General features: G+C 55.6%; 2 protein-coding genes across 2 annotated transcripts; both read right to left on the bottom strand.

The window, feature by feature from the left end:
- Positions 1 to 788: 788 nt before the first annotated feature.
- Positions 789 to 1,741, bottom strand: LOC136045993 (pinopsin-like). The gene is given in 3 exon segments (XM_065732233.1): positions 789 to 1,018; positions 1,434 to 1,531; positions 1,533 to 1,741. Coding segments are annotated over 3 exon segments (537 nt in total).
- A 2,238-nt stretch (positions 1,742 to 3,979) lies between these two features.
- On the bottom strand, positions 3,980 to 20,025 carry DOC2B (double C2 domain beta). The gene is made up of 9 exons (XM_065732049.1): positions 19,649 to 20,025; positions 13,676 to 13,755; positions 11,290 to 11,364; positions 9,972 to 10,081; positions 6,205 to 6,331; positions 5,902 to 6,059; positions 5,304 to 5,385; positions 5,057 to 5,153; positions 3,980 to 4,262 (listed from the first exon to the last, which is right to left on the bottom strand). The coding sequence occupies exons 1-9, from the start codon at positions 19,977 to 19,979 to the stop codon at positions 4,126 to 4,128; spliced, it is 1,197 nt and encodes a 398-aa protein (XP_065588121.1). The 5' UTR covers positions 19,980 to 20,025; the 3' UTR covers positions 3,980 to 4,125.
- Between the last annotated feature and the right edge of the window lie 4,804 nt (positions 20,026 to 24,829).

Below are 24,829 nucleotides of genomic sequence, written 5' to 3'. Positions count from 1 at the left end.
CTCTGTACCCAAAATCTCATCACAGTCTGTGCTCGTCCAGAATACCTTTCTCTCTCTGGTGGTTATCAAGGTGCAGACTGCATAGTGGTGGGAGAACATTGTATGCAGCTGTTACTATGACTTCCCTCTTTCCCCTTTGTGTGTTTGCTGCCATAGGTGAGCAGTGCTTTTCAGTTTCCAAGTGAGATGGTTTTAGCAGAGAGCAGTGGAAGCCCACGCAGGTTTTGGGGGTCTTATTTTTTTTTGAAGCTGATAAGCTTTGGCATCCTTTGCATTCTGTTAACACCTCAGCCATTTGGGCAGGGGCTTTGCTCTGTAGGGGCTTTGCTCTGCTTTGTCCTTGTGATCCCAGAACCTTGCTGGGAGATCAGTGACCCTTCCTTACTGTCTTAAGTATAAATAAATACCTTTGTATCTTTAACTTTTCTTGCCATGTTGATCTTTCCCTTGGTGAGAGTGTCTGTGGCACCTGCACTGAGGGCAGCAGTGCCAGCCATGGGTAGCTGGAGGTAAAACGTTTTCTGTGGGACCCTCTGCCTCTGGTAAAGCAGATGAAGGTGAGCTAGTACATTTTTGTTACTGTTTATTAACTCAGCCTGCATGTATACGTTCCTGACTGGCTCCTGCCACTGTGACCTAAGGCATCATAGCAAGCTCAGACAATAGTTGTGCTTGTCTGGGCTGCTGGGTCCCCTGCTCCCCAGTCCTTCGTTGTGCCCACGTTGGTGATGCCATGCAGGATATGCTGTGCTGAAGCAGAGGTTTCTGCAGGCAGGAACGGGCAGCAGTCACATGGGATGTGCTGGCATCACCTTGTTCTGCAGCTGCCCTGCAGTGACACCTGCCTGGGTCCTGGGTGTCCCTGGAGAGGCTTTTCCTGAGAGCAGGGCACAGCCCCACGTGAAGGCACAGCCCCACACCGCGTGCTGGCGTTGGAAACTGAAATCTCCCCGGGGTCTGCAGACCACAACGTAGCACTCCAGGGCCAGGATGGCCAGAGACCACAGCCCCACAGTGCCTGGGGGGAGTGGAGGGGAGGGTCTGTGGTCCAGCAGCAGGCTTTGTACTGGGATGGAGTGGCAGGGAGATGCTGCTGTGACTGCGTGTCACATGCTTGGCAGTGTGTGAAGCATGGTGGTGGCAGCCAGCCTTAGCTTGGAGCCATTCAGAAACTGTGCAGCGTTGGACACCTTGATGTCACAGCCACAGTTCCAGTCCCCATTTCAGTCTGGCAGCAGTTAGCACCAGCCCATCACAGCCTGCAGCCCTCTGAGCTGCAGCCCTTTGCATGAGGGCGATGAGGGGATGCTGGCTGCCCAGGGAAGCTGTGGGTGCCCCAACGGGAAGTATTTAAGGGCAGGTTGGGTGGGCTGCATCCCCCACATCTCTGCAGTCTGCAGCTCAGCCCAGGCAGGGGAGCTCCACATCCTTACCTGTCAGGGAGACCATGAAGCCCTCCAGCTCACACATCTTCCTGCCGAACACGAAGAAGCCGTGGATGTTGTTGGAGAGGCTTGCAGAGCTGCCACAGTGTCACCAGCAGGTCGGCCAGGGCCAGGTTCACCAGGATGTAGTTCAGTGGGGAGTGGAGCTTCTTGTAGCAGATGGACACCACAATGACCAGCCCGGCCACCACCGTGCCCATCAGCACAGCCACAGGGGCCTGGTAGGGCCACTGGGGGCCATCAAAAGGCCCCGGGGTCCCCTTGGGAGGTGCCTGGGTGCTGTTGGAGGAGGACATCGATGCTCCTGCAGTGCAGCACAGAGCTTTTGAAGCCCAACAGGTGACCCTCCCCAAAAACCAGCTCTCTTTATAAAGCCCCAGAGGAGCTTTGTGTTGATACACCTTAAGCTTTTTCTTTTTAATCTGAATAGTTCACCCTCCTTTTTTTCTACCTAATCAGCTCTTTATTCCAGAGGGGATCAAGGGCGACTTATTTAATCGAGTAAATAGGTTTGGTTACGTGAGCACCATGGTGACAATGCCCAGTGCTGTGGGCACAGGGTGTGGGGTGATGGTGGTGGGGGGAGCCCCGTTGGCCACAGCTGGGACTGCCTGTAAAGCCATGCAATAACCACATTGTGTACCACTGACAGAAACACAATATGTGTTTGATATAGACTACAAATAGGTACTATAAATATATTTATATATATGCACTACTGCAAATACATAAAAGCATGTACTTCTAGCTCTGTATATGTCGTGGGCACAGGGCGGGGGTGATATGTCTGATCCTTCCCAACATGGAATAGCTCACACAGAACGTGGCCTGAATGCAGCACGTGGTATTGCATGGCTCATCCCTAATGGCACTCTGCTGAGCCATGCAAACTTAACGGACACTCAGAGATTTGGTATCTAATCCCTCACCCTGGAAGTTCCTTTGCAAAGCCCTCAACCCTTTGGGGCTCTGTCCAGCAGAAAGGAGTGGGCAGTGCACAGCGATCCCCCTGCACTGGTTCAGAAACTTAAGGCCGCGTGGCCGAGGCGAGACTCGCAAGCTGCACCTCTTTCTTTTTATTTCCCCTTTTTATTTCGGGTTCTCATTATAAATATTAACAAACCTGACCAAAAGTACACAGGGAGATAATACTGAAATACAAAATTCCTGTAGGATGCAGGTTAAGGACGACTTCTGCAGCCTTCACATGGTAGCAAAACATCAGTATCAAACATGTCACAAGGCGGGCGCGACGACCACCGCTCTGCATGCAGCTGGGATGCACGGACAGCCCGCTTAGAAAAGGCTTCGGTACGAAGTGAGGAACCCCACGTGCTGCAGCAGGACGTGCTCCATCCCTTTGCTCCTTGATGGCCACTTTGCATGAGCTCCTGCACCCCAAAATCAGCCCCCGACGGCACGGGGCCGGAGCAGCAGCGGGCATTCCAGTAAAATCCATGCACATCTGTAGAACGCATTACAAATATGAAGTTATTAAAAAAGACCCTATGAACATATATATATATATATACCCCCCCTCCCCCATTATCAAACATGGTGTAACGCTGTCGCAACTTGGAAAAAGTCAACGGAGGTTTCCAGAGATCTTGATTGCTTTCCCAAAAGGAAGTCGTCGACGCACGCGGCCACGTGGTTCAGAAGCTGTAGGGAAGAGATGGAGACTGGACGGGACAGCAGCTCTTCTGAAGGAGCTGTGGTTTAAAGGCTCCCGAAATTTCAGGCAAGGTGCAGCATTTGGCAGAGTTCTCACCCACTGGTGCCTCACTGGGGTTCGAGTGAGGGGTAACGGGGTGGGATGTGGCAGCTGGCCCCACTCTGTGCCACACACGGCGGTTCGGGCCGGAACCAGCGCTCTGTGGAGCATGGAGAGAGCCAGCAGCCCCAGGCTGAGCATCCCCACGGGTGGGATCAGAGGGCAGCACGCCGTGGGAATGGAAGGCAGTGGGAAAAGAGGAGCAAGAGCCGAAATTCCTGCCAAAAGAACGGGATCCAAGTTCTGCTGGGAGGATTCTGGGGAAGGGTTTGCAGGGGGAGCAGCACCACGAGGGGAGCAGGAGTGGTCCCTGCTTTACTCCCCGTGGCAGCTCCTGGGGAGGCAGAGCTGCGGGTGTCAGAGCACAGCGTTTCTGGAAGAAAAGCAAACAGTGTTCCCATGTTACCAGAGAACACAATCGTTCCAACGGAGGAGCTTTAAATGCATAAAAGACAGTTTAGGCCCAAACCACAACGACAAGCCACCAGGAGCAGGGCATGACGGCCTCAGCGAAACAGTTCCATGTTTGAGTGACGCCTTTTGCTCACAGCAGATACACAAACGAAGACGGATGCGCTCATTTTTGCCACTGAATTGCAAGGCAGCAAGAAGGTAAAGTCAGTACAGCGACGAGCTGGGAGAGGAGCCGGAGCTGTGTGCATGCAGGTGTGTGCTGAGTGCGTGTGTGCGTGCGTGCACGTGTGTGCAAGCACGTGGTCGTGCGTGTGGGTGCGTGTGGGTGTGTGTGAGGTGTGTGTGAGGTGCACAGATGCAGTCTGGAAAAGCTGCAGGGGATGGGACCCATGGAGCAGAGCACGTGGCCTCCGCGTTGCTCCCCGGGAAGCGTTCCCCTCTCCAGCACAGAGCAGTGCAGTGCTGCCCTGCAGCCCCAGCCGTGCAGGGAGCTCAGTCGCTGAGGACAGCCCCGGGCAGCTCGTTTGTCAGCGTGTGCCAGCGCTCGATTTTCTTGTCCTTGTTCTTCAGGCAGTCAAACCAGTGCTTCAGCCGCTCGCCTTTGGCGTTAATTCCCAGCACGACTCCACCTTGAGAGAGACAGAGAGAAGAGGCGGGTGTGCAACAGCCTGTGGGACACGTTGGGGCACACCGGGACACAGCCGTGCCAGCCCTTCCAGGGCCCCAGCTCACAGGGTCCATTTGTAGTTGGGGCAGCAGAGATAGCACCGGGCTCCTGTTAGCAGCACATCACCGCGGCCGCTAACAGCATCGCCTCGGTGGTGTTTTGAAGCCCAGACATCCAGCAGAGACAAATGAAGCCTCCCTGCTCAATTGGATTTATTTTTCTTTTTTTTCCAGGAAAAGTAATCTGGGGGGAGGGAGGGAGGAGAGGTGGGATGAGCTGCTGCTGCCTGCTTGGGTCAGGGAGAGGAGGCTCAGGTGCACAGGAGGAGGAAAGCGGAGCAGAAACGCAGCAGGAAGGCACGTGGGGATGGAGCACAAAGCAGGAGGATGGAGAAGGGCAGCAGGTGAAAAAGGACTCTGCGTATGAGATGGAGATTAAAACAAATGAGCGTGAGAAGAGCAAAAGGCAGCGGGGAAAGGAGAGAAAGCTCAGGTGGAGGAAGGCAGCAGCAAGAATCGAAGCATGAAACAGGCAGCTGGGACAGAGGGATGGTGGTGAGGCAGGACGGGAGGTGCAAGGGGGATCAAGCAGAGGGCAGCAGGAGCACAAAGAGAAGGAAAAGGGAGGTGTGACATGAGGGGGAAGAGCTGGGACAGCTTCTCCACTGGGAGAAACTGGGAAAGGAAAGACAACCAAGGAGTGCTTGCTCTCCTCCACAGCTGCAAGATGTCTGGTGCTCCAAGGGGTCCTACTCACCTATGAAGTCATTTGATTTCCCGATGTCGTAGTCCCACACGGTGACCTCTAAGGTCTTTTTAGCCAGGTCGCCGTGCTTTATCTCATAGCAGAACTCCTGCAGAGAGACCAAGAGTGCTCAGACTAAACCCACACGGAGCCCAGTGCCCATGGAGCTCGGCTCCATCCCTTCCTGCAGCGACTGAGTTACTTCATCTTTCATTTTCACTCAGCACTGAGAAAAGTTGTGTGAGAACCACAGACCCACCTCGTTAAATTCGGGGTTCAGTGTCTTCTTCTTCACTGCTGTCTTATGCTTTGACTTCTTGTCCTCATCTGGTTTCAAGTAACTACAAGGAAACCACTCACCACGTCAGCATGAGCATCTTCCCCCGTTGCTGTACCCCAGCTCCATTCTCATGCTAGCTTAATATCTCTTAATATCACTTAATATCTCTTGCTCACCATTAGAAATTAGGGCTTGCACCAAGAAACATCGCTGTCTGCTTCCAGCCCTGCGGACATGGTCCGAAATACCACAAAAAATAGGGAATAATTATTTTGCTTTAGGGATTGAGCTGCTCCTATGAGCATTCAGAAAAGAAGGGGTGGACATGTATACAAAATTCTCCACTCTTGAACAGCAGTTAAAGAATCTGGAAGCATTCTGCCAACGAACTCCATCACTGAACTCCCACAGCCCCACCGGGCTCATTTTATCTCAGTAGCATCATCCCAACAAACAGAGTGCTGAATGTTGGGTCGAGAGCACAGGGATGAGGGATGGGTGCGAGTTACAGCCCTTAACAAGATCACTTAATTTCCATGCTGGGGAGGGGAAGGTTGGGAGGCCCAGCATCACTCACGTCTTGACGTAGGGGTCGGAGTAGCCGTTGGCATCCATGGCAGCCAGGTGGGCGCAGCGGATGATGCCCACCAGCAGGCCCTGCTTCTGCGAGCTGTACTTGAGGGAGATGAGGATCCGGCCCCGCTCTTCCAGTGACTTATCCTCTGTTTTGTCTATCTGGGGAGGGAATGTGCCCAGTCTGGGGCTGCTCGCCCGCTCCTTGCGCGTGCACTGGGATCAAAACCAGCCCCAGTGCTGCCTGAAATGCACTCGTGGTGCCACGCAGCCCCGTGGGGACATTGGTGTGACACCCACCACTCACCGGCAGCTGCTTCTCCAGGCAGATACTGAAGTTTTTGGTCTGGTTGGGCTTCAACTTCTTCAGTGGGATCCGTGTCTCCCCGATGAACTCGTTGTGGCGGAACTTGTCCTCATCACAGACAGAGATCCTGAGAGGAGCACAGGGCAGCATGAGCAGGGCACAGCTACCTCTGTGTCCCTGCTGCTGGGGGCATCACTGGGGGTTCCTCTGTCAGCCATTCCCACTGCTGTCCCTCTCTCATCTCTGCCAGTGGGACTGTGCTTGGCTTTAATGGGTTTTGGTGAATGGGAACTATCTGGCAGGGGGAAACAATTACAGATAAATAGTGCCCTTCAATCCCATGTCAGTGGAACAAATTGCACACCATGGTTTCTCCATGGGTGAAGGATCTCACCATGGATGGTTTATCCATGGGTGGATGGCCTCTCCAGGGGAGTTTTATCCACAAGTGGATGATCTCTCCATTGACGGTTTATCAATGGATAGTTTCTCCATGGTTTCTCCACAGCTGGTTTCTTTGGGGATGATTTATCCATGGAAGGTTTCTCCATAGAAGGTTTATGCGTGGGCTGATTATCCATGGGTAATTTCTTTGTGAGTAGTTTGACCACCAGAGGACAAGGACCTGACGAGGTGCTGCAAGATGGCTCAGCAATGCTGCACAAGGGGTTGGGAAAAAAGGCCAAGGTCTTTTACCATGGGGAAAGCACTCTCCAGAAAACCACTGCCAAATGCAGCGTTACTATAGATACTCCTGGAGATAAACACCCCACTGCAACAGCCTCAAAGAGAATCCGAAATTCAGGCACACTATTTCTTATTCCCCTTCCTCCACTCTTTCTTTCACAGACCCAAACCAGCAGAGGAGCAGCAGAAACTCCAGACAAGAGGCAATCACCAGCACACGTGGGGAGGGAGCGCTGAGTGCGGAGCCAGCTCTGCTCTTACACCAGGCCAGAGCAGATTTTACCTTTTGACAATGAATAATACATTCCCCTTCCCCACACCCTGCCTGCCTGCCACCCCAAAGCATCCAGAGGAGCTCTGCCACCCCCAGCCCTGGTTCCTGTTCCTCTCTCTTGAACCTCACTGAGCTGGCAATGCCTTGCCCCATCAGTGCCGAAATGTGAGTCAGATCAGCGCGGCTCTGAACCCAGCCCTGCCCTTGGAAATGGGTGTAATGCAATTACACCAGCTTGGATTTTATTACAAGGAATCGTTGTGATGGAATTTTTATGCCCTGGCTATAGAAAATCAGCTCCATGACAAACAGCATCTCCAGCAGCCGCCCTCGCTCCCTCCGTGAGCCCCTCTATGAGAACATCACCCCCTCACGCCTCTCCCTTCAGCACACCCACTCCCCCCGTGCTCTGACACCTTCCAGCAGGAGCTCTGAGCTGCGGGATCGCTGTGATGGGGCATTGGGAAGCCCACGAGCATCCCTGGTCCCTGCCCTCCCCTCCCACTGCTCCGGCCCTGACTCACTGCAGCTCCGGCCGCCCCGCTGCTGCTGACTCACTGTGTCAGCCCGCTGGTGTAGAAAGAGGAGGACGGGGTCAGCGAGGAACTCATCGTGGTCCTCTCACCCTATTCTCCCCGCACATAGCGGGCGGTGGATGCCGGAGACGCTGCGCCTGTCTCTTAAGATCCCGTGCTGTCCCTATAGCAACTTGGAGAGCTCTCAGCGGAGGAGCGGGATGATGCCTACATGTCAGCAGGAACACGGGAAGAGGCAGCGACCCGGCACTGCCCAGCTCTCCCCGGGACAAAGAGAGGTCGCAGCTCCATCCCAACAACTCCGTGTCCCAGTTCGCAAAGCAGCAGTGCAGTGCCCGCCCACAGCTCCTGGCACAGAGCGGTCTGGGACCCCACAAAGCTGCTCTGCCCCTCTCGGACCCGATCAAATACTATTTTCTGAAGAATATATTTCATGAGTCACGGTGTTTGTCAAACACATGATTAAACAAAGAATTCCTGGCATTCGCGGGCGCGCCGAGCGTCACATGAATAATGCATCACTCTGCCAATACATCCAGATATGAATAATCAGAGCCCGTCCACAGCCAGCTCTGGTATTTATTACAAATGTGATCTATGTATTGCCTATTACACGGGGTTATTTAAATGCAGGCCATCACATTCTGCCCACATTGATGTCCCTGTTGGTCTCCCATGCCCGCTGCCCCCGGCCCTGCTGTGCAGGCAGCTCCCACTGCTTGGGCTGGGACTGGACGCAGGGACTTTGCTCCATGAATGGATGAGACCTTTCAAGATCCTCCCACCTTGCTGCATTTCCTGAAACCCGAAGGATGGGGGAGTTTGAGGGGGCTGCTTCATTAACAAAATGCTGCTTGCTCATCACTCGTATATCCCTGCTGCCCCACGGGGCCACGCTCGGTGCTGGGCTCCCAGCCAGGAACAGCCCAGCTGGGCAGGGAACCCTGGGGGCCCTTTTCCAGCCCCAGAGCCCCATGCTTCCTGAGCAGCCAGGAGGCAAAGACTGCACTGTTTTGATCCACACTGTTGTTTTTCCATGAAAGGGATTCCACAGTCACAGCTCTGCCCCTCTGCAGCCCCAGCATTGATGTGCATGGAGCCCCTCAGCCCCGGCCCATCGGTGCTGCCTCCTGGACACGTCTGCCTCCACATCCACAGGGAGCTGCAGTGTGCACCTTCTGCACGACCAAACGTCCCCTCCTCCAAAAAGCAGGACATCTGAGCAAGGAGTTGCACAAAAAGCTGCACTTCCTATCTTGTGGTTTGTTTGTAAGGAGCCACGTCTCATCTAAGTGTGCCTCAGGATAAAGAAAACCTCCTTCTGCAATACCTTCTGCCGTGAAGGTGGAGGAGAGGAAACAGGAGGATGGGAAACGGCTCTTGGGGAAATGAAAAGCACTTGAATTTTGGGTGCTGACTCGTCCATGCAAGATGAGGAACAGAGCCACGTGAGCTCAAAGCTCTGTTTCATCAGCAGAGCAGCCCATGCGGGGCAGCAGCCCTGGCCTGGACATTTCTTCCACCCCCACTTTGTTCTTCTCCAGAACCACATCCAGGCAAAGCAAAAGCTTTGCTGCTTCTCTCCGTTCTCCTGGCACAAAAACCTTCCCAGGACGGAGCTGTGACCATGGGAGCCACCGAGCAGGGACACCACAGCATCCCCACACCCGCTGTGCAGAGAGCTGGCACCCCGAGGTGCAGTCAGAGCTTTGGGCTCCCTGCTGCATTTCACACATACCTCAGCAAGCATCTCCCCCAAACCCATTTCCACGCTTGAGAAACTGCAAAATTCAAAGCCTGCAGTGGGAAAAATAAAACAAAAATCCTCACTGCTAATAATAATAATAATAATAATCAAGTAGAGGCTTTCCAGCCCGGCGAGCCTGCGACACTTTCAGCATGACTAATATTTTCCATGTGAAATGATAACCTGCAGTGCTGAATTCCTCATCTGCACGCACGCTGTGACAACAGGTGGGCTCTGCTCCCCCAGCACGGGGGAAACCATCAGCTCCGGGGGAGCCAGAGCTCCACGATGGGATGGGGCTGTGATATCCACACACAGATCCCCATCTCACAACCTGCACGGGCACGCTCCCCCGGCGCGGCGATGCAGGGACCAAACCCCACCCAGAGATGATGCGAAATGCATCAGAACACACGTCTTGTACCGCAGCAATTCACAGCTCTGTCCTGAAAGCGGGGACAGGAGGGCCTGAAGGGGAAGGCTCTGAAGGGGAACGATGGGTGGCTCAGGGACCAGCCCCTACCGCAGCGTTTTGCGGATCATGTCCTCGTCGGTGATGCCGTAGTAGGTGAGGGTCTCGTTCCACGTGGGGTTCAGAGTGTTGCGCAGCGTCTTCGTTCGCAGCTTATTCGCCTGGAAAAGCCAAGGAAGTGAGAGGGAGCCGGGGCAGACCCCCAGGGAGCTCCCCATCCGCTCGTGAAGCACCCAGCCCCACATCCCCCCCTCCAGCAGCAGAGCTTTGGCAGAGGCAGCGAGAGCGGGGATCGCGTTTCTACAGCAGGAGCGAGAAAGGGGGGGGGGGTGGAAAGATGAAAAAAAATAACAAACGTCTTTTCAGGTTCATTAAAAACGATCAATTTGCAGTTCTGGCTGGTTCTTTGCATTCCTGCTTCCAGCACATCTCCCAGCCCCGGCTGACTCAAAAGAAGAACTGTACATAATTCTTTCTGATGCGTTCTGTTAGCGGGGGGAACGCTTCCCGGCACTGCGGCTCTGCTAGCACAGCCACGAAGCGTGGGACCCCCACTTTGGGGGTGGGGGAGAGACAAACAGACCCTGGGACCCCCACTTTGGGGGTGGGGGAGAGACAAACAGACCCTGGGACCCCCACTTTGGGGGTGGGGGAGAGACAAACAGACCCTGGGACCCCCACTTTGGGGGCGGGGGAGAGACAAACAGACTCTGGGACCCCCACTTTGGGGGTGGGGGAGAGACAAACAGACCCCGAGCCCTCAGCCTGGAGCAGAAGGGGGCACGGCTCAGCCATGGTGTGTGTGCCTTCTCCCCCCTGCGTGGTCCCAGTGCTGCCCCCGAGCTGGCTGCAGGAAGGGGAGCAATGGTGGTGATGGGAGCACTGACAGCTCTCCTATTTCCTGTGGAAGTCAGTTAAAAACTCCTTCTACCGCCCCGAATGTTATGAATTAATTCAGCTGAAACACACCTCCCCCCCCCCCCACCAAAGGTCTTTCCTTTGGTGGTAAACTGAGAGCGTAATTAATATTCATCACACATACATTTAGCATTTAAATTCCTCATCCCCATCAGTTGCACCACGCTCGCACTACACATCAATATCTTTAATTACTCTTCTCTCCAGCAAGCGCTGAACTTTGGGAGATGGAAATGTTTCCCTTACGAGTTACACCACGCTGTGTACTGTGATCTGAGGGGCTCAACATGCAAAAAAAAGACAGAACCAAACCAAAGCAGTTTTGGTTTGCTCCCAGCTCCGGACTGCTTCACTCGGGGCTGTCCCAGGACACTGTGATGCTGCGGGGAAAACTGATACTGCTCTAAAAGGGAAAATGATGGGGAGGGAGAGGGAAGTGAGTGTATCTCACCTTGCTGGCCCCAGGAAGCAAGTGCAGCTTGACATAGGGGTCTGCCAACCCGTTGTGATCCATTGGCTTCAGACCCTGTGGGGAAGAGTGGGGAGCAGAGGTAGAGCAGCTAACAATCCCCAACCCCATCTGTGGCTGTGCTGCTGCTCCCTGCTCTTGCTGCTGTGGCACAGTCATTGCCCCCGTGCCCTCTGAGCAACTGGGGGACCTAAGGTGAGGGCAGGGCAATGCCCCAGACCTGCACAAAGCCACTTCCACAGGGAAGGGAAGCAGTGCAGGAGCACAACAAACAGAGCCTTGGTTCCCGGGTGGGAATCAGAGCTGTGGAAATGCCCCCGGGCTGTGTGGGAGCCACACAGGGCTGTTACCTGACTGCAGCTGGCAGAGCTGTGTCCCTGCAGCTGTGTGCGATGAGCACGAGGAGGGGACTGCTTCAGGGTGGGTCAAAGTGGGGAGATGGGTAAATGGCCGTGTGCGCTTCAGGTGCATGGGACAGTGCTTCCAGCCCCATCCGTAACTTACTGAGCCCAGGGGCCACGTGCTGACCTCGGGGAGGGCTCTGCCCTGCGGCCACACAGTGCCCAGCAAAGAGGATTTGGTTCCTCAACCAGAGCCAGCAGGATAAAAATATCAGCAGCGAACGTAGGCTGCATGGCTCTGCCTCGACAGCACTGCCATGGGGAGCACAGAGCTCCGTGGGCACTCGTGGCACACGGGGACGGCTCTGACGTGGGCCCAGCACCTGATCTGGGGCTCAGTGCCTGCTCACAGCAGAGAGAAGTGGGTGCAGCCCTCAGGATCCGTGCCCCTCCTGCCCGGATGCTGCGTGGCAAATGAAATCATAAAGCGAGCAAGCGAATTCCCATGAAAATGGATGGAGAGAGAGCGGCAGCTCCGTAACTCACCCATCCATTCAGTGCAATTAAATTACCTTCTGAGGAGGCTATTAAAGGCTTTTTTAACAGATGTGCTATGGAGGATGGGGTGACAGGAGCTTGCAAAATGGCCACGTCCAGCTTTGTGAGAGGTTGGTGGTGGCTGGGAGAAATGTGAGGACCCCGGGGGTGACGTGGGACTTCAGTGACTGCATGCAAGGCCGTGAAACTGCTTTAATTTGGGATTTAATTTTGGATTTGATTGCAAGGCAGGTATCTCTGTGCCCTGTTAGGGAAATGAGACACAAAGAGCCCCAACAGGGCAGCCCCTGGAAGGATGAGTCCTGAATTCCTGCACAGTGCTGTCTGCAGAGCAGGAAAGAGGTGTTGGGCCGCAGATGGCTGTAGGTTTAACCCAGGTTAAACAATAATGTTCACAATAACGGGACTCGGGATGAACACCGGCTCACGTGAGACTGATGGGAACTAAACCAGAGAAAAAAGAAGATCAAAAGGAAAAGAGAGCGTGGTCTGGGGGGTGGTGATCTAAAGGGGAAAGACAAATGCTGGAGCAGTGCAGCCCAGCCGGGCCCGGGGCAGCGTGTGTCCCGGCACTACCCTACAGCTCGCGCGCATCCGGGCTCCGTGGCTCCTGCCCAGCACCGCCCGCCGGGGTCCTGGCCCTTACCTTTTTGTAGTCAAGTTTTGGCAGCTTTCCCCAGGCGAGAGATGAAATGAGAGCGAGCAGATGGCGATGTAAATAAAAGAGAAAAATGGGAGAATGAGAGCAGAATGGAAATGAACAGGATTGCAACGCTCGAATGTCAGCGTGGCGGGGGGGTGTCCCGCCCCCACGAGTGGGGCGATGCCGTGTGTAGGGTCAGCTCCTGAGTGCACAGAGGGAAAACTGGGGCACGGAAGGGGCTCTTGCTTCAGCACCCCCAGCCCTTCCCAACACTGCGGGGAGGGGTCCCTCCAGGCCCCTGGGCTAGGTGAAGGCCAGGAGCAGAGCAGTGCCCCACAGCCCCCTCCGTACACTCAGAGGCAGAGTCAGGACCTCTGCTGGATGTTCTGCTCTGAAATGTGCAAAAAAATAAAACACCCAACCAAACCCAAACCCAAAAAAAACCCAAAACCAACCCACACCGAACCAAAAAATCCCTAATTGCTTCAATCACGCAGACGGCAAAGGAGCTGAGGCAGAGCACTTTGTGGCAGTGATTAGCAGCATTTAAAAGAGCCATTTATAAACTGACAGCCGGTCACAGCGTCAAGTCAATAACAACATCGGGTTGGGCGCTCCGCTAAAAAAACATGAATAGCTGCAGCCAGCACGGCATGGGGACGGGGCTGGGATGGAGGAGGTGCAAGCATGGGATGGAGCTGGAGGAGATGTGAGCATGGGATGGAGCTGTGGGCATCGGAAGGGTCTCATGCTTTCAGCAGGGCTCTGATGGCCCCGTAGTGCCCACCGCAGCCCTGCTCCTCACTCACCCCGCACCGAGACGTACCTTGGCCTTGTTGATGGTGCAGTGCAGGGCGTTGTTCTCCTGGTCATAGAGCAAGCTGAAATCCAGGGTCCCCAGAGCAGCTGTGAGAGAGATGTGAGGAGTTATTCACCAGAGAGGTCCAGTAAGACCTGGCTTCTCGCTCAGTAAGTGCAAAAGGATTGGATGAAAGTGCTGGAGGAACGAAGAGCATCATCCAGCAAGATTTTGGACAAAGCAGAGGGGCTCTTGGGGGGCTGTTCCCCATTCCTGGGAAGATATGTGCAGTGTGTCACTGTGGGGACACGTGCTTGGCACATCCTGCAGCACTGCCACAATGTCCCTCATGTGTATTTGAACTCTGACACCTTTAAACAAATGAGTTGCAAATGGGACCCGCTCCCAGCTCCAGTTTGTCTGCAAGCTGTAAATTAAGCCCAGTGAGAACAGAAATACTTTTATGATCAAGAAGAAAAAACTGCTTTCAAACAGAGAGGTATTTCCTTACAGCATTGGCCGTAGCAGCGCGTGGGCCCAAGGGGAAGGGGCAGGGGGGCAAAGCGTGGACCTCAGCAGCAGGAGTTAAGTGGAGTTGAGAAATGTTTTCCCCTTGTACTGAGCAAGTCACACCAACAGAAGCAATGAAAAAGTCAGAGCAACCTACCTCCCCCCACCCCCCTCAAAAACAAACAACAAGAAAAAAAACCAGACCGATTTTGCTTAACACCGAAGCAGGGCTCGCTGCCCAGGAGGAAGATTGGACAAAGTGTGTGGCACGAAACTGGGGGCTTTCTTCCCAGCTCAAAACCTCAGCAGCACGGCTCCATGGGGTGGCAGCCATGCAGGGACCGAAAGCACTGTGCTGCAATTTCACAGCGATCTTCCAGCCCGGCCGCGTGCGAGCTACAGGTTTGCTTGCTAGCAAACAGACATCACTGCTCCTGAGCAAATATTTTTCCTTCAAAGGAAAGCAAATATTCAGAGAGGTTTCTGCCAGAGTAAGGCACCTCCTCTGCTCTGGAGTAATTTCATGGCACGTTAGCTGCCAGTTCAGGTAAGTCGTAAATCAGTGGGGTTCACCCGCAGGGCTCGGGAAGATGGAAGGGATGCAGGGTGAGGCTGAACCCGTGACAACTGCTGAGTCCCCATGGGGTTCAGCCCAAGGGATGCTTCCATCCAGAGGATCACCATCCAAAGCATCCAAACTACTGCCATCTAAAACACTGCCACCCAAACCACCAAACCATGGGACAAACCATCACCACCCAAACCATCAAACCTTCACCACCCAAGCCAACAAAGCACACAATCCATCCACGCCATTGCCACCCAAACCAACGAACCATCAAGCCACCCAAACCATCTCCATCTCAACCACCCGATCTATCCAAACCTCCCAAAGCTTCGCCACCCAAACCACGGGCGTATGCCAAAGTCCAACTTCATGAATCTGAACTTTTGCTTGTGGAAGACGAACGCTCCACTCTCACAAGCTCTCCGTCCCCACCTGCCCTTCAGCCAGCCCCAGCACACACTGTTATTGATCACAGAGGCTGCGGCTCAGATGGGGGAATCTGGCAATGGATAAAGCAAATTAAAGGCTCGGCGTGGAAACTGGGTTTGGTTGGGAAATCCCAATGGAGCTGCTGTCCCCTCGGTGCAGCAATCTGCCCCAGGGCGATGCTCGCTTGTGGTTTCACGCTGCAGGATCGGCGCTGGTTCAGGAGCAAGTGAGTTTTGATTCCCAAGAAACCAAGCTGTCCGTTTTTATTGCTTTCTTTGCTGTTATTGTGGTTATTGCTTTTCCCCTCCCAGCCATCCTCGCAGCTAAGATGGAAGTGGATTGTGCTTTTAATTAGGGGAGCAAGTGCCGAAAAAAGAAAAGGGCAGCAATTAGACAAGAAGCACTGTTACCAGACATATTTAACTCTGCTGGGCTATTCTGAATGCTGCCCTCTAATCACACAGACTGCAAATAAAAAAATGTAAATAAATGCCTTTGTCAGGCATTACAAAGGCAGCTTAGCACTCACCAGACAGCAGGCAGGAGGTATCATTATTATTACGATTATTCTGCTCCAGTGATAAAATAACCATTAGGAGCTGTGAACTCATTAGCAGGTTCTGACCCTCCTTCCCAGCCACGAAGAGGGAGAGATGGATGGGAAGGTGCCACCAACGGCGCTGGAAAGAGAAGCAAATCTGACTTGCACAGAGCATGGCATCTCCCACCACGGACCTCTGGGCACAGAAACTTGGGCACAGCTCACGGAGGGACGCAGCGATGGCATTTTTCCTTCCAGGACTGGGGAACCTTCTGCATTGCCACTGCCATTAGGAAGCACAGCAAAGCGGAGTGCAAAAACCCACTACAGGACTAATTAAAAAGAAGTCCGAAGGCCTTAAGTCCCTCTGCTTATCAGCACTGGTGCTCCCAAGATAATCTGCTCACGGATTTTGCGCCAGGGAGATCAGAGCAGAGCGGTAAAGAGACGGCAGGGGATTGTCTGGATTAGGGCTCCCTTACAGAAAGAGCAGGTTCAGTCACCTTCAAACTGGGGATTTTTTAACGTGCTATAAAAGATCGGACCCCATTCTTCCATTGCTTTCATTTCCTTCTGCGACGGAGATCACTTTAAAGGTCCTGGAAGGCAGCGAGTGATTCTGTGCACTTACAGCCCCATGCAGAATGTCAGCAAATGACTCCACGGGAGGAACAGAAATGATATTTGCCATCTCTGAGCCGGGCAGCTGAGGATCACTACAGCTGGTGGATACATGGGGAGCACTCTGAGAGCCCCCAGGTTCACCCCTGGCCAGCAGCCACCGATCCCCACCCTGACTGGGTGGGTTTTATTTACCCCAAATCGAAAGCAATCGATATTTCTTCATCCCTGGCACGCTCTGGCGCAGGGAGCTGCTCCTTCCTGGATCTGGTTGATGGATGCTCATCAGCTCCTCTGTCTTCTCCAGGAGGAGTGTTCAGAGGAACACTTATCTGCTCAGAACAGTTCAGAGATGCAATTATGTTTTACAGCACTAAATGGTCCCTGATGTCAGCAGCAATTAGACTTTCAGCGGTTTCAATTTGGAGATGGCCTTCAAATCTCTCCCTCTCTCTCCCTTTAATGAAATACAGTATTGCAATTAATAACACCTCCCCCTCCCCAAAAAATAAATGGCTCTCAGTGTTAAATACGCAGATGAAAGATGCAGGAAGCCCCCAGCGCCGGCACTGTCCCTCCCCTGGAGGATGGATGCTGACCAGAGCCCCGCTTGTCCCCACGCAGGGGACGATGCTCTGTGCCATCATCCCACTCCACGCATGTGCCACCAGCGTCAGCAGAACCGTGGTGTGAGCCGGGCTGAGCCGGGTGGGGGTTGGTTCAGTTTGCTGAGCAAAACCCAGACTTCTTTTGCCCTTCTCCGGATCGAAAAGATGATTCAAAGGTTATAAATATGCGAAGGAGTTGTAAATATCCTCATCCCTAACATGTGTGTCTCCCTTCCACGCATCCCTTTCTTCCCCCGTCTTGCTGGGTGCCCCACAACACCATCATTATCCTGCCTGTCCTTAAGCAGCCAGTGATTAATATCCACATTATGACTTCGCCTCCCTAATTATAACTTTGCGCTGAAGAATAGACTTCCTAAATAACCCCAGAGCCCTGATCCCAGCCATGAGCTGCAGACTGAGTCTCCTTGCTTTCATGGGGTGGGAGTCATGGCTGGCAGCTGGTGGATGGATGAAGGGATGGGGAGGGACAGCGGCCATGGCTTGGAGCTGCAGAGGTAACACCAGGCAGGAAGATGTGTAGGAAAACCCAAATAAATGCTGCACCCCCCCAACCAGAGGCAGCTCCAATCCTCCCAGCACTGTGGCTTCTGTGCTCAGGAAAGGACACCCACAGGTGTAGGTGATAGGGAGCTGGGACAAACAGGAAAGTGCAGCCCTCCTCCCACTGGCCCCGCCATGGCAAAATCCCTCACTTCTGCGGGGCTGCACTGGGAGGGAGCATTTCTATAGAGTGGTGCAGGGAGCATCCCTTGTAATGATGCAGGGAGCATCCCCTGGGGAGTGATGCCAGGCACATCCCCTTGTGGAGCAATGCATGGAGCATCCCTTGGGATGATGTCTGGAGCATCCTTAGAGAATGACACTTGGCACATCATGGCCTGGCTGCACAAAAGCAGAGGTCAGGGTGGAGATGTGAGCACTCGGGACACACGCAGAGGTGTCACCTGGGCACTGCAGGCCCATGGGGGCCAGACCACCACCACCAGCCTGCCATCCACACTGGGACGGGCTCCCAGGGAATGCGCAGTGCGGGTGACTAATGCAGCCCTGAATCACCCACTGAGGATGTGGGGGACTGCAAGACACGCCCCAGCCCAGCTGAGCCTCAGATCAGCACAAATCCCCACCCAGCTCCCCGGTGGTGAAATGGGGCCAGCAAGCCCCCGGCTGGCTTTGTGGATGGATGCTGATCCCAGAGGAGGGATAGGCTCACCCTATGCGTTTGTGTCCTAATAGCAGCTGGGACCACCCTGCACTGTGCCCTGGCTGAGAGCCCCACCATGCCAGGGGAGGGCCCAGCACATCTGGCCAAGGATCCCGGCAGCACGGCTGACACCTGTTACACCACAGGGAACACTGCTCCCAGTGCCAGCACCCAGCCCACAGCTCTGGCACACGGACAGCAGCACCCATGGGTGTTGGGTGGAAGCGACGTGGCCCTGAGTACACCAGCTCCCGTGCACAGCTCTGCCCTGCAGCCTGTCCGCTCCCGTTCCTATTGCCAGCACGAGCCAAGGCAATCTGATAATTAGAGCAGCAAATAACCCAAATCCGGTTAAAGTCGCTGTTAACTGCATGGCTGGGACAAATGTGGCTTAGTGGGGAACAGCTCCCTGGGCACATAGCTGCTCTCCTCCTTCTCTTCCTCCTCATAGGGTGACACGACCCCAACGCTGGGCTGGGAAGGAGGCAGTGCCCATGTGGGGCTCACACCCGCAGCCCGGCATCCCCTGGACCACAGGCACAGCAGGGCACAGCAGCTCACCCCCTTGGGGCAGCACTCAGGACCCAACGGGCAGCCAACCCGGAGCCAGGAGCCGTGCCCAGGTGGGGCTGGAACATTTGGCACGGGAAAAGCCAGCGCCTGCCTGGCGTGGGGCTGTAAACAGCTCTGCTCGGTGGGAGCTCAGCCTGCCCCTTCCCCGCGGACGGGCACGCTGCACCGCTCAGCAGTGCTTCCCGTGTCACCTCCGGGCTGCAAACTTTGTGCTCAGCCCCGAGCAGGATCTGGCTCCTAAGGGCTGAGCTGAGCGGGGACCTTGGTTTGAATCTGAGCTGGAGGGCAGCGATGCTCGCTACCCCAGCAGCCACGGCTGGCAGAGCCAGACAGCAGCTGCTCTGCAGCCTGCAAGCTGCACCGAGCAGGGTGGGAAGGACGTTTTGGGTGGGGAGGGGTTAAAACCGAGCCGCAAACACCTGCATCTGCTGGAGCCGGGCTCGGAAGCCCCCGGCCCCTCTGCTGCAGGGCTGCGTCGGTGGGTGAGGATTGGTGAGCAGAGTTTGCAGAGGGTGAGGGCAGCGGTTCCCGGTGGGTGCCATTCCAAGCCGGGTGATGCCCGTCACTGGCTGAGCAGCCCCCAGGGATGAAGCGAAGGGTCCGAGCACAGCCAGCATCCACCGGAGCCGGCAAGGAGCCGAGCGGGGCCGAGGCAGGGAAGCGGCCACATCGGCAAACACAGCAACTGGTGGCTCCCGGGAGACTTCCCCAGTTTGGGTCCAGCGTCCAACCCGGCTGCGGCGGGGATGCTCCCAGGGCCACCCCCGACGCCCCGGGGCAGCACCGCGGTGACAGCGGAGGGTTTGTCACCGCCGCAGTGCAACGCCGTGCCAGGCATCCCGCACCCCAGCAGGGCAGCGAGACGGGGACCAACCCTCAGACCCTCACCCCGCAAACTCCCCGCGCCAACTCGGTCACTCACTGCAGTCGTCGGACTCGTAGCCCTCGGGGTCCACCGCCTCCTCGCTTGGGGGGCACTTGGGTGGCGGCGGGGCGGGCGTCGTGCCGTACGCCCCAAAAAGCCGGTCCACGTCCTCGTCATCCTCACGGGGCGGCTCGGTGGGGCCGACCGAGGGCTGGCTGACAGCAGGACGCAACGTGCCGCTCCGGCCGACGGCAGCGGGGAGCCCTCGGGGGAAGCGGGGGAAGTAGTCGGAGATCTGCTTGATGGGTTTGATGGGGCCGGGGCAGACGTCGATAGCCATGTGCTCCTGGATACTTATGGTCGTTTTCTCTCCTTTTCGGAGTGTCATGCATGCGGCTGTCCCGGTGTCCCCGGAGAAGCGAGGAGGCCACGACGGTGGTGGAGGTGGGCACGGGCTCCGCCGGGCTCCTACGTGCTTCTCGTGCCCTCAGCCTCGGCCGCCCCACGCATGCTGCTGCCGCTCGCCCTGGAGCTCGCACAGCCCTGATCCTGCCGGCGCTGCCTGAGAAGGAGTGAGAGAGACGGAGCGACGGCTGGGAGGCAGGGGGTGGGCTCTGGGTGATGTCACCAGCTAGCAACAAAGCGGCACCGGCAGCGGAGGAATGAGGGCTGTGGCCGGACTCGGACGCTAGCGTGGGCATCTGGTCACGGACCCTTCCCCAGCACGGGCCTGGGGGGGCTGAGACCCCTCACCGACTCCCCTGGCTCCTGGCTGCAGCACACTCTGGCTCGGGGATGCTCTGAGTGAGCATCCCTGAGCCCCTCGGAGGAGGAAGGTCACAGAGCATCACCGCGTCCCCGCTGCGCTGTGTCCCCACAGCTGTGGGCTGGGGATGGATCTGAGTCAGCCTCAGGGGTCTGCCTTGTCCCCCTGCCCCCTGGCCGTGCCCAGGAGGTGCTGTGCCACGTGCTGAGCACTCAGCCCCATCTGTGCCTCCCCCAGCAATGCCTGCACCAGGAGCTGGAGCAACACGTGGCACTCACTTGCACGGATGCTGCTGGCACAGAGCAGGGCAGCACACGAAGCGTTGTTGTGGTGCTCCAACTGGTGCTTCCACCTCAACTCCTGTGCTCCATCAATACATCTGCGCTTCCACGCGATGCCAGGAGTGGATTTTTGAGCAAGGAGCACTGGAAGAGAACAGCTAGGAGAGTGTGGGGCAAAATGCTCTCCCTGCATGTGACAGGACAGCTCTCTTCTGGCTCTGGTGTGCCATGGGGACGTGCCAGGTGTCACGGCCTTGTCGTGCTGACCATGGGCAGCACTGCCTGGTGGCCCAGCAGCGTGCAGGAGCTACACCAACGTGCACAGAAATGCATCCTCCTGCAGCCTGGCGTGCAGATGTCTCCTAAAAATAAAGCTCTGTTCTTCGGAGAACTTCCCCCCAAACCTCAGCGAAGTGACGCACACCTCTTTGTCTAATGAAAAATTCCATTCCTCATTCAGGTTTTGGTAAATGTTAATGGACTTCCCTGACTCATAACGCTCTGAAGAGCACTCGGCAAACTCCCCTGATTTGTTTCTTGCCTGGAAGAAAACATTTCTCCCGAAGCCCAGAATCCGTGCCCAGCCCGGGATGGGACCACGCAGCCCACGGCCCAGGATGCCTCGTGCTTTAAGTGGGGTGGGAGTGTCCCCTCCAGCAGTCAGGGGGTGGGGGGGAGTGGGGGGAGGTCCCGGACTGCCGGGCATTCAGGCTCCGTCTTTGGGCTCAGCCTCCAGGATGTGGTGCAGGCAGCACGAAGCAAAAATTGGGCCCAACGCCCAGAAAATAGCAGCAAATTCCCTCTTAAGAAAGGGCAAATAAATAAATAAAGAAAATCGAGTTACGTACAAGCGCATAATGTCGTTATTGCCATTACACGAGCGTCATTATTTCAAATGTTTTCTCCAATAGCTTACGACCCAAATAGGGACGGATTGCTTTGCTGGTCAGGAAATGGAGGCTGTGGGGTTGGGGTGAGTCCCTGAGCTCTGCCCTGTCCCGCAGCACGGATGGGAGATGCTCAGCTCCGCAGGGAGCAGCTTGGAGCAGCCAGGGAAAAGCAAAGGCATCTCTCCGGGTGGGCAGAGCTCCCTGCTGCCAGGACGAGACCGGCCCCATAGACAGCCCCGTCCCCAGACAGAGAGATGGAAAGAAACAAAAACAAGGCTAATAACCCAGATGGGAATTTCCAGTCTCCGGCAGGTCCCGAGCCTCCTGAAAGCAGCTGGAGATTTTCCTCGGCTTTTAATGAGTCCCCACCTCACAAGCCAAAGCAGATTGTCTTCACTAAGCCGCCCCTTCCCACCTGCTCACCCTGCTGGGGCCCCGCGGGCTCTCACATGCGGGCTCGCGTGACGGCCGGCAGGTAATGGGACAGAAATAGCAGCGGGCTGGGAGACAGCCGCAGGGCTCGGGGATACGGAGCTGCTGCCAGGTAAAGCCTTTAATTCCCACCGTCTGTCTAATGCCCTGGAATGTGACTGGCTGTGATCCCTCGCCCCGAAGGATGGCCTTCGTTGTTCCGAGCAGGGTGAAAGCAGGAGCTGCCCCAGCTCCAGGGCTGGTGCAGGGAAGGATCCCATCCTGGGATGGCTTCAGTTTAATTTCAGTGTTGCTCTGAGCAAGGGGCAGAGCAGGAGCGTGCACACCTCCTGGGCTCTCCCTGCTCCACACGGCTCTGTAGTGCTCACAGATGGGAGGATGGAGTGTGTAGATGGAGCACACACCTGTCCTCAGCACACACTTCAGCTGAAGCTGTATCAGGAGCTAAGCATCCAATTCTGCTGTCAAACTCCAGGTTTAAGTCGGCAAAACTGAGAGCTGATTCCCACTTCATCCATCCCTTTCCAAATGGAAGGTGTGGTGACACGGCAGCGCATCTCCATCGCTTATCACAGACTTGGTGCCCAACCCCGTGGTTATTTTGTACTTCATCAGCTCAAAAACAAACCTCTGCTGGAGCAGGAAGGAGCCAGCACTGTGACATGCCCCAAAATTCACAGCCCAGCCATCCCTGCTGCTCCTTCCCCACCACTTTTAGTCCCAGCTGAAGGCACAGCAGGAATTACAGCTTACCTGCTTGGGGTGGGAGCAGCAGGGGTCACCAAGCCCCCAGCCCCTCCATGCCCCTGGGGAGCTCAGGACCTGCCTCATCCTCAGCCTGCCCCACTAATAGACACAAAACACGTTTGGTTTTCTTCAGTTGCAGAAGGGGATTAATTGAACAGCAGGGCCCCACAGCAGCAGGGGGAGGTCTTGCCCTCGGCTCCGGGGAGGGGTGTGTCACGTCCTGCAGGACCCCACCTGCTTCAACACCCCCTGTGTGTGCAGTGGTAATGATAACTGGGAAATGGGGCTGGATCATGCTAAGAGGATCTGTCCCAGCTGTGTTACAGCTTCTGGAGGAGTTGGGGGGAGAGGGGGGGAAGGGGGGATGCTCCCTGGCCGTACCCAGAGCTGTTCAGGATGGGCTCAGAACAACCCGACTTTGGGCAGGGAGTGATGCTGAACGCACAGCATATGTTGCCATTTCCATGTGAATCCCAAAATAGTCGGCCTTTCGTTTTTGTGATTTTCAAAGCCTGGGGATCTGGGGCTGCGGGGCTCTGTGGGATTGGGACGTGGTGGGACACCAGGGGCTGGGGTCAGGCATGGAGCTGTGCCAGCACTTTGCCACCTGGAGGCACAGCCACCACCTGCTGCACCGTGCTGCAGGACAAGCCCAGCACCGATCCCTCGCTACCAAGGGAAGGGAGAGCTCTGTGCTGCATCAACTCCTATTAGGCTAATGTTATCTGCTCCCAGTGCCTTTCTGAGCTGAAGTCAGCATCCTCCGAGGTTACCCAGACGGGTTGCCTCCATACTGCTCCCTGTTTGCCTCTCCCAGCAGGACCAGGCGATGGGGAGCAGAGCCAGCATCCATCCTGCAGCGGGGCCTCACCCGGGGCTGCAATTCAGGCTCCGTTTGTGTCCAGGAACAGAGTTAACATCAGCATTTAGGGCCTGGCCCTGTTGCCATGGAAATTGATAGACTTTCTGCTGGCATTTCGGTGGGAGGAGGCATTTCAGGGGTTGTGCATTTTGGGCAGGGAACTGGATGCCAGCAGTGGGAAAGGCCACCCATCACCGGCAGCGTCCTGAGCTCTGGGGATTTGTGAGACAACGTCTCCGTTTGACAGAATTAAAGAGCAATTGGGCTGCATTACAGAAACATTATAGCAGCTCCTCTCCCACATGCACATCAGGCTGATATCCTGCCAGAAGCAATCCAACTCGAGCCCTGGGTCAGTGCTGAACACTCCCAGCCCAGCGCTGTGCCTACGGGGTCCCATGGGTGGGATGATGGAGGGAGAGGTGGGCAGGTTTCAACCAGATGTTCTAATGAACCCATCTGGATGGCACCTCCAGGCCATTAAGCAGACAGAGGAGTCACTAGATGGCCCTGCTAGTCCTGCTCATCTGATCTCAGCATGGATGCTCCAAAATGCTCATGTAGCTGCTCTGCAGGCTTCTCCCAAGACTGCTCTCTGCTCCCAGCCTCCCCCAGGGAGGAAGGGGCACTTTGGGACCACATCCCTGGAACCATTTCCTTCCCAGCATCCCCAGGACACCACCACTCTCCGTCAGACATCACAGGTCTCTGCTTGGTGTAATCGTGCTGACAGTGATAGGCAGAAGAGCCAGGGAACCATATAATGAACATCGTGTCGCTGGCTAATCATGACATTAGCATTATTGGATTAGAACATTTGCATAATTTGGGCGCGAGTCACTACCTGCACCGGGACATATGTTGACATCAATTTACATCCATTTGCATCCCAATGAAGGTCTTCTGACCGCATGGAGGGTCTGGCCGTGGTGGGGTGCAGCCCTGCCCCGGGGACCATTCCCTGCTGCCCAGCACAGTCCCAAACTGCCCAGGGTGACACACAGCCCCAGTGTGTGTGGGCAGCTCTTCCTGGGATCTTACCTTGTGACCTTAGATTCGAGGATTTGATTTTATAGAAAGAGAGGATTCGATTACGAAATTCCTGATTCCTGAATGCAGAAATACAGCATCTGGGCCACGGAAGCAAAACAACACTGCACTGCAACAATTTGGGGGCAACGTCAGGTTTATGGTGCTGTAGGAAGCAAACCTTTCCCACACAGCCCGGCTCAGCACAGCTCACTCCGACGTTAGAGCAGT

This window comes from Cyrtonyx montezumae, unplaced genomic scaffold (assembly GCF_038088225.1).
Source record: "Cyrtonyx montezumae isolate F1298 unplaced genomic scaffold, pur_monq_1.0 scaffold_15, whole genome shotgun sequence".
NCBI classification, from domain to species: Eukaryota; Metazoa; Chordata; class Aves; order Galliformes; family Odontophoridae; genus Cyrtonyx; species Cyrtonyx montezumae.
The sequence above is the reverse complement of the archived record's forward strand: the minus strand, read 5'-3'. Positions and strand labels throughout refer to the sequence as shown.